Source organism: Oryx dammah, unplaced genomic scaffold (genome assembly GCF_014754425.2).
Source record: "Oryx dammah isolate SB20612 unplaced genomic scaffold, SCBI_Odam_1.1 HiC_scaffold_26, whole genome shotgun sequence".
NCBI classification, from domain to species: domain Eukaryota; kingdom Metazoa; phylum Chordata; class Mammalia; order Artiodactyla; family Bovidae; genus Oryx; species Oryx dammah.
Genome location: NW_024070210.1, coordinates 62,475,791 through 62,492,023, shown reverse-complemented (window position 1 = coordinate 62,492,023; position 16,233 = coordinate 62,475,791). Strand labels below are relative to the sequence as shown.

Genomic DNA, 16,233 nt, shown 5'->3' with positions numbered 1-16,233 from the left:
TTTTATAGGCACATAAACTATCTTAACTACTGAAATAGACTTGCCTTGAAAATAAATGAGTAGACACTCTAAATAGAACAGGCAAGCTGTTCATAATATGCTCCATGGATTTGCAAAATGCTTTCATTCTTACACTGACAAGAGCCTAAGCTCCTATGATCTAAAAAAAAAAAAAAAAAGAGCAAAATATTCGGCACCTTACCTGTAACAAGAAAGCTGCATCTCCCTGCTCCAGCTTCATTTATGATGCTACAATTATAAACCCCATAGTTTTCATTGGAAAGACTCTTCACTGGGTATTCTGTGTATTCTTGAGAGTCAAACTGACCCGTCCGCAATAATTTGTTGCCCAAGCGCCACTCATAGGTCAGCACCCGTATTGGATAGGCTCTTAGGACCCTGCAGCTCATAGTGACACTTCGGTCTTGTCCTTGCCGGATTTCCAGAAATGCTGGTTCCACAGCAGGAGGATCTGTAGAAAAAGATATTATAACATAAAACGGGTGATTGGCAATAAGCCAGTGGCTACTCTTACTGTGAGAAGCTATTTTCAAGAATACATCTAGCCAAAGGAAAGGGCTATTATCAGGTAGGTGGAGAACATATTTAGGCTAGGAGATTTTGGCTTGGGTGAAATTGAAAGTGAAGTCGCTCAGTCGTGTCCAACTCTTTGCGACCCCACGGACTGTAGCCTACCATGCTCCTCCATTCATGGGATTTTCCAGGCAAGAGTGCTGGAGTGGGTTGCCATTTCCTTCTCCAGGGCCTGGGTAGGGAGACATAATTCCTGAATGTGGGCAGTGAGTCAGATTAATCGCCTTAAAATAGCATTTGCAGGTGTGTGTGTCTGTGCTTAGTCTCTCAGTCATGTCTGACTCTTTGTGACATCATGGACTGTAATTTGCCAGGATCCTCTGTTCATGGGATTTTCCCAGCAAGACTATTGCAACAGGTTGCCATGTCCTCCTTCAGGGGCTCTTCCAGACCCAGGTATTGAACCGAGGTCTCCTGTAGCTCCTGAACTGGCAGGCAGGTTCTTTACCACTGAGAGGCCTGGGAAGCCTCAGCTGAATCTAGAAGAGCTTTTTTTTTTTTTTTTCTAGCTGCTTCCCAGAAAAAATTGCCTTCAGTGTGTCTGGTTTACAGTGCATTGTGCTGAGTCACTCAGTCATGTCTGACTGTTTGCAACCCCATGGACTATAGCCCACCAGGCTCCTCTCTGCATGGAATTCTCCAGGAAAGAATACTGGAGTGGGTTGCAATTCCCTTCTCCAGGGGATCTTCCTGACCCAGTGACTGAACCCGTGTCTCCTGCATTTAAAGTAGATTCTTTACTGTCTGAGTCACCAGGGAAGCTCTGGCTTATACTGTTAGCAACCAAATGATGTTCTAGGTATAAAAACAGAGTATCCATATTAGCATGAAATTCTGCAGCAGATGAAGCCACTGGTTCATGTAAGCAAATTCTAATTATCCCATATGAAGCTCAGTCCTTAGGATTCTGGATACCAAGTATTTAATAATATGGGTAACACAAGTATATAAATTTATTTTCTAAATTATTTGGTCAGAAAGAGTGTGACAGCAATTTATAAAATTCATGTGTAAGCAAACAGAAAATTATGCTACACGTGGATATGGATTTCAACCCACTGCAATGGTTCATTTATTTGGCTTAATTGGGAATTTTTTCCCTATACAATTAAAACTTGCTACATTAGATACCTAATCTTTTTGTTTCTGATGGAAAGATTTCCAAAATGTGTGACACACTTCTCCCATCATTTAGGCTAGGCAAAATATAGGCCTTTACTTGATGATGACTCCCAATGGTTATAATAAATAATACTTATTTTCTGGGATCTAATGCCATGATTCATTTAATAAAGGAAATTAGGTATGACCAATCAGGGTTTTCTGCAGTCAGAACTGCTCCGTGCAACACAACCATATCCTTGACTAGAGTGTATGACACCCTCCTGAGTTGCACAGTATCACTGCTGGACAGCTCTACCCGGAAAACCCTTCCTCGAAGATGCTAAAAGATTTTAGGACTATCACACCAAATGCACCATTTGATATTCTTTACGTGTTAATCTATCTACTTTTTATAGCATTGCTCTCCTTTCTCACAACTAGTCTACTGACTGACCCTTCTTGCTTCTTTCAACAAATATGTTTAAGCTACCATATCAATTTTAATTTTATTGATAAGTTTAACTTTTGAGTCTTCCTTATACAAATGCTAAGAATAGAAAAAATGAACAAGAATAAATCCTCTCTGCATATAGTTTATGGCTTAATACAATAGATAAAGATTTAAATAGCTAACTTAAAAATTGGAAGGAAAAAATATTCTGTGGTAGAAAGTGAAGAAGAGAATAACACCAAAAGGACTGATCAGGCAAGGAATGTGATACTTGAACTGTATCTATCAGGATATGAAGGAAATTGTCATGTGGGTAAACAACAGGAGAGGACATTGCTGGTAAGAGGATAAGTAGGTACAAAGGTAAGGAGGAGACAGGGAGGAGGGAGTGTTCAGGGAAGTATAAGTTATAATAGTATAACCAGTGTGCAAAAGGTGCATGAGAGTTTGGGAGAAGATAAAAATGAAAAAAAAAAGCAGAGATTGTCATGGATCCTTGAACATCATGTTATAGATTTTGAATTTTATCCTGTTGGTATTTAAGGCCTTTAAAAAGTTTTAAATGAAAGCTTTATATGAGTAAACCAATCTTTTAGGAAGACTGTGTGGCAGATAGGAGGAGTGTGAACCTCAAAGAGAAGAAACTCAAAGAAAGACTTGAAATAAAGTAGTGTCATAGGACCATAAATGACGCCTTAGACAATGATGCGGATGAGATGAGATGGGGAAAAAAGGAAAGGTAGTTTGAAACTTGATAGACATGTCAGATTTGTGCATGTATTAGTCGCACAGTTTAGTTCAGTTCAGTCGCTCAGTCATGTCCGACTCTTTGCGACCCCATGAATCGCAGCACGCCAGGCCTCCCTGTCCATCACCAACTCCCGGAATTCACTCAGACTCATGGCCATCAAGTTAGTGGTGCCATCCAGCCATCTCATCCTCTGTCATCCCCTTCTCCTCCTGCCCTCAATCCCTCTCAGCATCAGAGTCTTTTCCAATGAGTCAACTCTTCGCATGAGGTGGCCAAGTACTGGAGTTTCAGCTTTAGCATCATTCCTTCCAAAGAAATACCAGGGCTGATCTCCTTCAGAATGGACTGGTTGATTCTCCTTGCAGCCCAAGAGACTCTCAAGAGTCATCTCCAACACCACAGTTCAAAAGCATCAATTCTTCAGCACTCAGCTTTCTTCACAGTTCAACTCTCACATCCATACATGACCACTGGAAAAACCATAGCCTTGACTAGACGGACCTTTTTTGGCAAAGTAATAATGTCTCTGCTTTTCAATATGCTATCTAGGTTGGTCATAACTTTTCTTAAAAGGAGTAAGCGTCTTTTAAATTCATGGCTGCAATCACCATCTGCAGTGATTTTGGAGCCCCCAAAAATGAAGTCTGACACTATTTCCACTGTTTCCCCATCTATTTGCCATGAAGTGATGGGACCAGATGCCATGATTTTGTTTTCTGAATGTCGGGCTTTAAGCCAACTTTTTCACTTTCCACTTTCACTTTCATCAAGAGGCTTTTTAGTTCCTCTTCACTTTCTGCCATAAGGGTGGTGTCATCTGCATATCTGAGGTTTGATATTTCTCCTGGCAATCTTGATTCCAGCTTGTGTTTCTTCCAGTCCAGCATTTCTCATGATGTACTCTGCATATAAGTTAAATAAGCAGGGTGACAATATACAGCCTTGACGTACTCCTTTTCCTATTTGGAACCAGTCTATTGTTCCATGTCCAGTTCTAACTGTTGCTTCCTGACCTGCATATAGATTTCTTAAGAGGCAAGTCAGCTGGTCTGGCATTCCCATCTCTTTCAGAATTTTCCACAGTTTATTGTGATCCACACAGTCAAGGCTTTTGCATAGTCAATAAAGCAGAAATACATGCTTTTCTGGAACTCTCTTGCTTTTTCCATGATCCAGTGGATGTTGGCAATTTGATCTCTGATTCCTCTGCCTTTTCTAAAACCAGCTTGAACATCTGGAAGTTCACAGTTCACATATTGCTGAAGCCTGGCTTGGAGAATTTTGAGCTTTACTAGCGTGTGAGAGGAGTGGAATTGTGCAGTAGTTAAGAGAGTTACAGTTCCAAATAGGAAAAGGAGTGCGTCAAGGCTGTATATTGTCACTCTACTCATTTAACTTCTATGCAGAGTACATCATGAGAAACGCTGGGCTGGAAGAAGCACAAGCTGGAATCAAGATTGCTGGAAGAAATATCAATAACCTCAGATATGCAGATGACACTGACCTTATGGCAGAAAGTGAAGAGGAACTCAAAAGCCTATTGATGAAAGTGAAAGTGGAGAGTGAAAAAGTTGGCTTAAAGCTCAACATTCAGAAGATGAAGATCATGGCATCTGGTCCCATCACTTCATGGCAAATAGATGGGGAAACAGTGGAAACAGTGTCAGGCTCTATATTTTGGGGCTCCAAACTACAGCCATGATATTAAAGACGCTTACTCCTTGGAAGAAAAGTTATGACCAACCTAGATAGCATGTTGAAAAGCAGAGACATTACTTTGCTAACAAAGGTCCGTTTAGTCAAAGCTATGGTTTTTCCAGTGGTCATGTATGGATGTGAGAGTTGGGTTGTGAAGGAAGCTGAGTGCCAGAGAATTGATGCTTTTGAACTGTGGTGTTGGAGATGACTCTGAGAGTCCCTTGGACTGCAAGGAGATCCAACCAGTCCATTCTGAAGATCAGCCCTGGTATTTCTTTGGAAGGAATGATGCTAAAGCTGAAACTCCAGTACTTTGGCCACCTCATGTGAAGAAGAGTTGACTCATTGGAAAAGACTCTGATGCTGGGAGGGATTGGGGGCAGGAGGAGAAGGGGGTAACAGGGGATGAGATGGCTGGATGGCATCACTGACTTGATGGACGTGAGTCTGAGTGAACTCTGGGAGTTGGTGATGGACAGGGAGGCCTGGCGTGCTGCAATTCATGGGGTCGGAAAGAGTCGGAAATGACTGAGCAACTTAACTTAACTGAACTGAACTGGCCTTGCCTTCTTTTTGGTTGGAATGCAAACTGACCTTTTACAGTCCTGTGGCCATTACTGATTTTTTCAATGTTGCTGGCATATTGATTGCAGCACTTTCACAGCATCATCTTTCAGGATTTGAAATAGCTCAACTGGAATTCCATCACCTCCACTAGATTTGTTTGTAATGATGCTTCCTAGGGCCCACTTGACTTCACATTCCAGGATGTCTGGCTCTAGGTGAGTGATTACACCATTGTGATTACCTGGGTGGTGAAGATCTCTTTTGTATAGTTATTTTGTATATTCTTGCCACCTCTTCTTAATATCTTCTGCTTCTGTTAGGTCCATACCATTTCTGTCCTTTATCGAGCCCATCTTTGCATGAAATGTTCCGTTTGCATCTCTAATTTTCTTAAAGAGATCTCTAGTCTTTCCCATTCTATTGTTTTCTATTTCTTTGCATTGATCACTGAGGAAGGCTTTCTTATGTCTCCTTGCTTTTCTTTGGAACTTTGTATTCAAATGGGTATATCTTTCCTTTTCTCCATTGATTTTGGCTCCTCTTCTTTTCTCAGCTATTTGTAAGGCCTCCTCAGACAGCCATTTTGGTTTTTTTGAATTTCTTTTTCTTGAGGAGGATCTTGATTTCTGTCCCTTTGGAATGTCATGAACTTCCATCCATAGTTCATCAGGTACTCTGTCTATCAGATCTGGCCCCTTAAAACTATTTTGCACTTTCAATAACCTTATATTGTACAAGCATCTCTTATATTTTTATTTATTTTATGTTTAGAGTAAAGATTTTATCTTAGAAGGATAAAGGATAGAGGTGCGATAATGTTTGGCATTTAAATTCAGGTTTAAGTTTAATTTTAATCCATGTTGTGTATTAGTAAGAACAATACAAATTCTGTAGTTGCGGCCCCAGTCAGATATATATCTAGTATTACAAATTCCCTACAAGATATACATATTGAACAAGAGGTTGAGTTAGCAAAGGAGGTAGGGCAATGAATGGAGGGTGAAGAGGGTAGGAGAAGAAAGAAAAAACTGAACATGGATGCAGGCTTTTCCATACTACCTTTAATAACTTGCTTCGAAGGGAGAGTAAAATTAGGCAAGGATAAGCAGCCAAGGATTGTTGACCTGTTACTAGAACCATGCTTTTTAGCAATATTTCAGCAGAGTTTGAAACCCTTTTTTTTAAAATAGCAAACCATTACAACAATCCCCCCAAACAACCTTTAATCACCTCCAGCTAATATCCAATTAATTTTAAACATTGGCATAAAGTTCAACTTGAATGATCAGTTAAAAGGAAAATGATACCACACACATCTCTACAGTGTGATTTACCTGTCTCTTACATGCTTGCATCACCTGAAAGTCTAATGGTTTTCAAATGTAACTTTCATTCCTAATGGCACTGTTGCCATATCTGGCAGGAGACAATACAGTAATACTGAAAAGGCTCCTATGCAGTCTTATTAGTGTTTTAAAGAACCTAATGCTTGGGACCAGTGAAATCCACAGAAATTCACTCTTGCCTGTAAGAACTTTTGAAAATCGTTTATAATATCATATATGAAACGAATCACCAGTCCAGGTTCGATGCATGATACTGGATGCTTGGGGCTGGTGTACTGAGATGACCCAGAGGGATGGTACAGGAAGGGAGGAGGGAGGGGGGTTCAGGATGGGGAACACGTGTATACCTGTGGCAGATTCATGTTGATGTATGGCAAAACCAATACAATATTGTAAAGTAATTAACCTCCGATTACAATAAATAAATTTATATTAAAAAAATAAAACAAAACAAAAAATAAATAAAAACAACAACAAATCAAATAGGGCAGGAGCGTAAATTCTTAGACTGAAGGTAAAAAGTCAGATTTGGTGGTTCTCAGTGACCATTGGTGGATTTCCTGGAAGGGTGGGATGAGGAGTGTGGAGTGTTCAGAGGTGATTTCTCTTGTTGCCTTTTATGTCTCACTGATTTTCATCTTACACATCTGCAGCACTTCTTTATTCTGCTCTTCACCATCACCCTGATGTCTGAAGTCCACAGTGCCAGATTATCACATAGTACTGCTACTGCTGCTGCTCAGTCGCTTCAGTCGTGTCTGACTCTGTGCGACCCCATAGACGGCAGCCCACCAGGCTCCCCCACCCCTGGGATTCTCCAGGCAAGAACACTGGAGTGGGTTGCCATTTCCTTCTCTAATGCGTGAAAGTGAAAAGTGAAAGAGAAGTCACTCAGTTGTGTACGACTTCGCGACCCCATGGACTGCAGCCCACCAGGCTCCTCTGTCCATGGGATTTTCCAGGCAAGAGTACTGGAGTGGGGTGCCATCAGCTTCTCCATCTTTAATAATAATTGCATGGTAAATGTAGTTTTTATAGTTTTATTCACTCAACATATCCAGTTCTGCAACTGCATCACCAAAAGCTGCTTTTGACAACCTGCAGGCATGGTTTGAGGGAATTAAGAATTTCATAGTAGAATACAGGGAAATTGAGAGCAAGACCTAAGCAAATGGGATGTGTCGGTGGAAGTTCTGTTACTGCAACATCACTAGGAGCTTTAAAGCCACCAAGTTGTTCTCCATAGCCTCCTTTTTCTCATTTCCAGAGGCAAATTCAGCCAGATACCTGTGGTAGTCCCCTTTCATTTTATAATAGGAAATCTTGGACTTGCCAGTGTTAGCTGCTAGAATGAGGGGTTTGTTCAGTACATCCAGAATGTCACAACAGATTAGTTTAGCCCCAACTATTTGCCAATATTCCCTAATCATTTTGAATTTGCCTTCACCTCCCTTGTTTTCTTCTTTCTGTTCAGTGCTGCCAATTATTCTCCAGGAAGCTCTCTTAGCTCCGGTAGCATTTTCACATGCAACAGATGAGAAATTTCTTTATTCAACTGTCAACTTCACATCCAATCCTGCTTCTTTCTTCATGGATTCCACCATTTCATCCTATCACTCAGCTGGCTGGGCCAGCTCTGCCTGGTACACCAGATCTTCCCATCACCCATAACAGCAGTAGGTCAGGCAGGCTTTGCGTGATAGACGGAAGTGCAGGGCAATAGCGTCTGGGACCTTCAGTCTCTCACTCAACGTCCAGGCAGCAAAAATCAAGCACTTCTTTTAAACAGCACATAGTTATATTCTTTTTTTTTTTTTTCAAAAAAGTCTGACAATATTTTTATTTTACCCAGAACATTTCGCTTTATTCATTTAGTATATTGATATATTTGGGTATAAGTGTTCCTTTTCATGTCATAATTTCTCTTTTTTGTGTGTCATTTCTTTGTCTTTTTTATATTAATGGATGATATCATTATTGTAACCCTTTTTCTGATATTCATTGGGACTTATTAAAAGTTTCTCTTATTTTGTTGATTGTCTTAAAGCATGCAACATACATACTTAAGTTATCTAAAAATATCAATATCTTTACCATCCTCTTAAAATAAGAATCTTAGAACATGTTGCTCCTTTAAATCTGATTCTGACATATGTTACTGAGTCTTGATTTTACATTTATTGAATATTATCATAACCTTAAACCTGTCCTATTTTTTAAATTACCCATAAATACACTAGCTTATAGTAAGGTAAATTAAGTGAAAGTCTCTCAGTCTGTCCAACTCTTTGCAACCCCAAGGACTATACAGTCCTTGGAATTCTCCAGGCCAGAATATTGCAGTGGGTAGCCTTTCCCTTCCCAGGGGATCTTCCCATCCCAAGGATCGAACCTAGGTCTCCTAAGTGCAGATGGATTCTTTACCAGCTGAGCCACAAGGGAAGCCCAGGAATACTTGAGTGGGTAGCCCATCCCTTCTCCAGGGGATATTCCTGGCCCAGGAATCCAACTGGGGTCTCCTGCACTGTAGGAAGATTCTTTACCAACTGAGCTATCAGGAAAGCCTTATTTGCCCTTAATGCCTTCTTTCATTATAGACTTTCCAAATCTATGATCACTTTCCTTTTGCCTAAAGTATATCATATAGAATTATCTTTAGTGAACTTTCTGATCTTTATTTTCTAAAAATATATTTTTAATTTCATTCTTAAAAGACATTTTCCTTGTATATATTGGATTACATGTTGGCAGTTATTTTTTTCCAGTACATCAGGATATAATTCCACTGTCTTCAGAAGGCCATTATTGCTGTAGAGAAGTAAGCTCAACATCTCACACTTTGAAATGAATGAAATGAAGAGAAATGAATGCCTTTTTTTCCCTCCAGCTACTTCAGAAATCTTTTTTGTTTTTGATGTTCTACAGCTTCAGTAAAATGTTTCTAGGTATAGGCTCCTTTCTATGTTTAGTTGGATATATTGGGCTTCTTAAATCTCTTGATTTATGTTTGATGACTTTCATCTAGGAAAGTTTTGGAAAATTCTCATCGTAAGCTCTTCAATAACCCCTGTATGTTTTTCTTTGTACTCTTCTTGAAGATCATTTTTATTCTGTCTTCCATGTCTCTCAATCTCAATTCCAAATGCTCCATTTGAGGTTTCTGCATTGCATTATGAATAAATTCTCTGAGCTAATTCAGTCACTGATTTTTTTTTTTTTGGCTCTGCTTAATCGGCTAAACTCATCCATCATGTTATTACATCAGTTATTAGTTATTAATAACTAATTATCAATATGTGTAGTTCTTTGGTATACTTTTATACCAATGTTTTAGTACATTTTCATTACCTGCAAAGGTAGTAAGACTTACCTTTTATTACTTTGTTTTATTTAAAACTAAGTAATTGTTTTAAACTGTCTGATATTTCTAATTACAGTGTTGAGATAGATTTTCTGTTAACTTTCTCTCAGAGCACCTTGTTTCTGTGTATTCTTTGTCAATTTTAACTCTGTGCTACTCATTGTCCTTTAAAAATATTTATGAGAATATTTCATGCCAAAGATGATGGCTTCTTCCTCTAGAGATCCATGTCCACAGGCAGCTCTTAGCATCAATATCTCGTTGTTGTTCAGTGACTAAGCTGTGTGACACTCTTTGTGACCCCATGGACTACAACATGTCAAGCTCCTCTGTCTTCCACTATCCCCTAGAGTTTGCTCAAATTCATGTCCATTGATTTGGAGTTGCTATCTGACCATTTCATCCTCTGCCACCCCCTTCTCCTTTTGCCTTTAATTTTTCCCAACATCAGGGTCTTTTTCAATGAGTTGGCTCTTCCCATTAAGTGGCCAAAGTATTGGAGCATCAGCTTCAGCATCAGTCCTTCCAATGAATATCTAGGGTTGATTTCCTTTGGGTTGACTGATTTGACCTCCTTACTATACAAGGAATTCTCAGAAGTTTTCTCCGGCACCACGATTTCAAAGCATCAATTTTTTGCCTCTCATCCTTATTGGTCCAACTCTCACATCCATACATGACTACTGGAAAAACCATAGTTTTGACAGTGTGAACCTTTGTCAGTAAAGTCATCTTTCTGCTTTTTAAACCACCATCTATGTTTGTCATAGCTTTCCTTTCAAGGTGCAAGTGTCAAAAGCCATTTCATGGCTGCTGTCATCATCTACAGTGATTTTGGAGCCCAAGAAAATAAAATCTGTCACTGCTTCCATTTTTTCCTCTTTTATTTGCCATGTAGTGATGGAACCAGATGCCATGATCTTACTTTTTCAATGTTGAATTTGAAGACAGCTTTTTCATTCTCCTCTTTCATCCTCATCAAGAGGCTCTTTAGTTCCTCTTCACTTTCTGCATTAGAGTGGTATCTTCTGCATGTCTGAGGTTGTTGACATTTCTCCCAGTAATCTTGATTCCAGTTTGTGATTCATCCAGTCTGGTACTTCACATGGTGTACTCTGCATATAAGTTAAATAAGCAGGGTGACAATATACAGCCTTGTCATACTCCTTTCTCAATTTTGAACCAGTCTGTTGTTCCATGTTAAGTTCTAACTGTTGCTTCTTGACCTGCATACACATTTCTCAGGAGATAGGTAAAGTGGTCTGGTATTCCCATCTCTTTAAGAATTTTCCACAGTTGGTTGTGATCCACACAAAGGTTTTACTTCAGTCAATGAAGCAGATGTTCTGGAACTCCCTTGCTTTCTTATCATCCAGCAAATATTGACAATTTGATCTCTGGTTCTTCTCTTTGATATCCAGTTTGTACATCTGGAGGTTCTCAGTTCACTTACTGCTGAAACCTAGATTGAAGGATTTTGAGCATTACTCTGCTACATGTGAAATGAGCGCAATTGTAGGGTAGTTTGAGCAATCTTTGGTATGTCCCTTCTCTGGGACTGGAATGAAAATTGATGTTTTCCAGTTCTGTGGCCACTGCTGAGTTTTCCAAATTTGCTGGCATATTGAGTACAGCACTTTAACAGCATCATCTTTTAGGATTTGAAACAATCTTTACTCAGCTGTAATTACATCACCTCCACTAGCTTTGTTCGCAGTAATGCTTCCTAAGGCCCACTTAACTTCACACTCCAGGATGTCTTGACTCTAGGTGAGTGACCACACTATGGTGGTTAACCTGGTCATTAAGACTTTTTGTATAGTTCTTCTGTGCATTCTTGCCACCTCTTCTTAATAGCTTCTGCTTCTGTTAGGTCCTCACTGTTCCTGTCCTTTATTGTGCCCATCCTTGCTTCAATATTCCCTTGATATCTCCAGTTTTCTTGAAGAGATCTCTAGTCTTTCCTATTCTAATGTTTTCCTCAGTATCTTTGCATTGTTCATGTAAGAAGGTTTTCTTATCTCTCCTTGCTATTTTCTGGAACAGTCTTTTGAGTTCCAACTTTTATTGGTAGACACTTTCCCAGGAAACACCCTGGGTTTGGAGTTCTACTCCTCTTGCCCCAAGATGCCATCAAAATTGAAGTTCAAATTTACCTGTATCAGCAAATGCCCCCAGGACAAATGTACTCTCACTGTACTATATTCACATAAGTTTGGCATGGCATTTTTAACAACCACTTTAATGCTTTCAAAATATTTTAAGAATATTTCCTAGCATTTTCAGTTGTTAGCATTGAAAGGGTTTGTGGAGTATTTTGGCTATTTATGCCCAGAAATGCATGCCTCATATTACCAAGAGGAATGTGTGTGCATGCTCAGTCATGCAGTCTTGTGAAGCCCACCAGGCTGGTGTGTCCATGGGATATGTGAGTCAAGAATACTGGAGTGGGCAGTTATTTCCTCCTCCAGGGGATCTTCCTGACTCAGGGATCAAACCCACGTCTCTTGCATCTCCTGCATTCTTTATCCACTGAGCCAACTGGGAAGCCCATTGATCTAAACTTCAGAATGGAGCAGTGACTGCAGGATACAGTGTTGTTAAGATAGCTCAAGGTAAGTATAAACAAAGGCATTGTGTGTCTGTGGGTGTTCAGTTGCTTAGTCATGTCCAACTCTGTGTCTCCATGGACTGTAGCCTGTCAAACTCCTCTGTATATTGGAGTTTGAATACTCCAATAAGTTTTATATATTACCCAAGAATACTGCAGTGGGTTGCATTTCTTACTCCAGAGAATCTTCCAGACCCAGGGATCGAACCTGCATCTCATGTGTCTGCCATATAGGCAGGTTGATTCTCTACCACTGTACCACCTGGGAATCCCATAGTAAAGGCATAGAGAATGTCAAATTTGAATTTACTCTTGAATATAATCACAGAGTTTGAGGAAAATAAAAGTTCCTAAAAGAAATAAACATAAACTAGCATAGATATATGTGGATCCAGAGAGTTGTGTTACAAAAATTAAAGTAGTCATATGTTTCTAAAAGTAGGAAGTAATCAAATGTGCCAAATCCTAGCAAGTCAGGAATTAATACTGAAAATATGTACTGTTTTTGACAAATTCAATGTCATAATGATTATAGTGAAAGTACTTTCTGTGAAGTATTTATAGTCTGGTTTACAGGGTTTTGGCATGTGTGAGGATGGTTAAATAGTAGAGGTCATTAATGACAGCTATTTGTTCAAAAATGTTGCCTGTGATTATAAAAGATGGTTACTTATATTTATTCTACCTTCAAAATACATTAGGAGTTTGTACATTTCTCTCAGTCTTCACTACCACCACTGTTACCTTTCATGTGTGTGTGTTAATTGCTCAGTCATGTCTGACTATTTGTGACCCCATGAACTATAGCCCACCAGGCTTGTCTGCCCATGCCAAGAATGCTAGAGGAGGTAGCCATTCCTTTCTCCAGTGGATCTTCCCAACCCAGAGGTCGAATCCTGGTCTCTTGCATTGGCAGGTGGATTCTTCACCATCTGAGCCACCACAAATGTCCTGCAACAGTCTTCAAGCAGGCCAACATGCTTCTTCTTTTGACCCTCTCTACCTTCTGAGATTGGCCAGATATTCTTTTAAAAGAGAAATCAGCTCCTTTATTTGCCTTCTTAGAACAATTTATTGACTCACCCCTGCTTGTTAACCAGGCCTACCAGGTCCTACAATTTCTGGGTCTGGCCATATACCCATCTACTCTCATCTTGAACATTGTGCTTCAAAAATACAGGTTTTCTTCCTGCTTCTGTATGAAAAACCCTTCTGGACAACAAACCTCTGATGTTTTTTCTTCCTAATTTGTTCTTTTCTTTATTCTTTCCTTTTACCCTTTCTTTTACTATTTCTAAGTCTCATGTTTTAGATTTTTTACGTTGAGAAAGTCTACCCTTGGTCAACAGTAGGTGAAGCATCTCTCCTCCTGTGAAAAATACAATGTTATCATCCATTGCATTTGCCTCCTGTGTTAGCTTTATTATAAAGAAACTTACAAATTCCCAGTCATTGCATCACCCTGCTGAATCTATCGAGTACCTAGTATTATATTTGTGTGCTCAGTCACTTCAGTCATGTCCAGCTCTTTTCTGACCTCTGGACTGTAGCGCACTAGGCTCCTCTGTCCTTGAAATTCCCCAGGCAAGAATACTGGAGTGGCTTACCCAAGACCTCCTCCAGGGGATCTTCCTGACCCAGGAATCAAACCCATATATCGCTTATACCTTCTGCATTGGCAGGCAGGTTCTTCACCACTAGTGCCACCTGAGAAGCCCCACCTAGTTGTATATCTAGTGACAAAAATTATTGATTAGCAACCAAAAAAAATGATTAATTGCATTGGTGTTTGAACACTGTTTTGGATTTCTTATCTTTCTTTTCTCCCTGAAAGTCAAGGAGTGGGACCAGAAGTTCCAATCTTCCAACAATGGCATGGTCTTTCTGGAGACCAGCTCACATCCTGAAGATATCGAGGGATCAGCCAAGATTCACCTTACTAGCATGAATTTAGGATGGTTGGAAAGAGCTTTTTATAAGTAATAAAGGGTGATCCTTTTACTCAGGAAATTCTAAAACTTTTAGGAGGTTGGTTCCAGGAATGAAGAACAAAGATTTTATATAGATATATATCCCATCAATTTACAGCAATTAGTTATTGCCTTCTAAGAATTTGCACATTGATTATATTAAATTGTGTATACTTACCTATATTACAATATTATCTTTACACTGATACTATAAAATCCATGTTAATAGGAGTCATTTTTATTCATTTTTAAAAATATCTTATATCATCTCTCACCCAACATTATCTAAGAATCTTATAAGTTTGGGCATGGTTGATAAAAATAAAATAAGGGTATTTTGAACATATATCTGTTTAGTTACATAAAGCTTCAATGTATCACATGGTCAGATCTAAATGGCTGTCTTAAAGGTAAATTAGCCTAGGTTCAAATATGTTCAGTGTCTCTCAATGGACATAAACAGGTTACTTTCATTCATCTTTTTGAAGTTCAGTTTCCTTAACATCGTTGTTGCTGTTCAGTCACTGTCGTGTCTGACTCTTTGCAACCCCATGGACTGCAGCACGCCAGGCTTCCCTGCCCACCACCAACTCCCAGAGCTTACTCAAACTCATGTTCATCACATTGGTGATGCCATCCAACTATCTTATCCTCTGTCATCCCCTCTCCTCCCACCTTCAATCTTTCCCAGCATCAGGATCTTTTCCAATGAGTCAGTTCTTTCTATAGGTGGTCAAAGTACTGGAGTTTCAGCTTCAGTATCAGTCCTTCAATGCATATTCAGGCATGATTTCCTTTAGGATTCACTGGTTTGATCTTGCATTCCAAGGGACTCTGAAGAATCTTGTCAAACACCACAGTTCAAAAGCATCAATTCTTCAGTGCTCAGCTTTCTTTATCGTCCAGCTCTCATATGCATACATGACTACTGGAAAAAACATAACTTTGACTAAATGGACCTTTGTGGCAAAGTAATGTCTCTGCTTTTTAATATGCTGCTTAGGTTGGTAATAGCTTTTCTTCCATAGCTTTTCTGAGCTGTATCCTTTATAATAAACTGGGAAGCCTAAGAAAAAGTGTTTTCTCAAGTTCTGTGAGTCCTTGTAGCAAATGATCAAAATTATCAAATGGGAGGAACTGCCAAGTCATGGGAACTCCCAAATTTATAGTTGCTTTGTTAGAATGACAACTGGGAATTGCGACTGGTGTCTAAAGTGGAACCAGTTTCGTGGCACTGACCCCTTTAGCTTGTAGGCTCTACACTAATGGTAGGCAGTTAGTGCCAGAAATGAATGGATTTCTAGTTATCTAGATGATGTCAGAGAATCAGAGATCTGGTGTTAGAAAACACACCTCTCACTTGGTGTCAGAAAGAATAGAATTGCTAGTCAAGTCTTAAATAAGCCTAATTTATTCAATAGGGAAATATAAAGAATGGACTTGGAAAAAGATGACTGAGAAGTCTATAGGATCTGGCTAATGTATCTAGAAAAGATAGAGAGTGAAACAGCTAACATTTATCCATTAATGGACTCTATACGACTGTGCTAGCACTTTCACATACTTATTACCTCATTCAATCCTTACAGGAAACGTGTAAAATGTGTATTATTATCTTCATTTTACACATGAAGAAACTAAATCTGAGATGCTATATTCTCAAGCATCCCACACAGCCCAGGTGACAGACTTCAGACCCAAAACAACATGACTTCAAAGTCCATGTTCTTTCCAACACAGCAGACTGAGGAAACAGTGCCAAAAGCAAACTGTAAATTAG

General features: G+C 39.4%; 1 protein-coding gene and 1 pseudogene across 1 annotated transcript in view; both read right to left on the bottom strand.

Annotated features, from left to right (window-relative positions):
* The window catches only part of MDGA2 (MAM domain containing glycosylphosphatidylinositol anchor 2), a 915,731-nt gene that overhangs the window by 137,968 nt on the left and 761,530 nt on the right, over positions 1–16,233 (bottom strand). The window contains exon 9 of the mRNA XM_040226786.1: positions 203–472. Coding sequence (XP_040082720.1) covers positions 203–472 — 270 coding nt within the window. The remainder of the gene's footprint in view (positions 1–202; positions 473–16,233) is intronic.
* LOC120853584 overlaps positions 7,508–16,233 on the bottom strand; it is a 68,109-nt pseudogene continuing 59,383 nt past the window's right edge.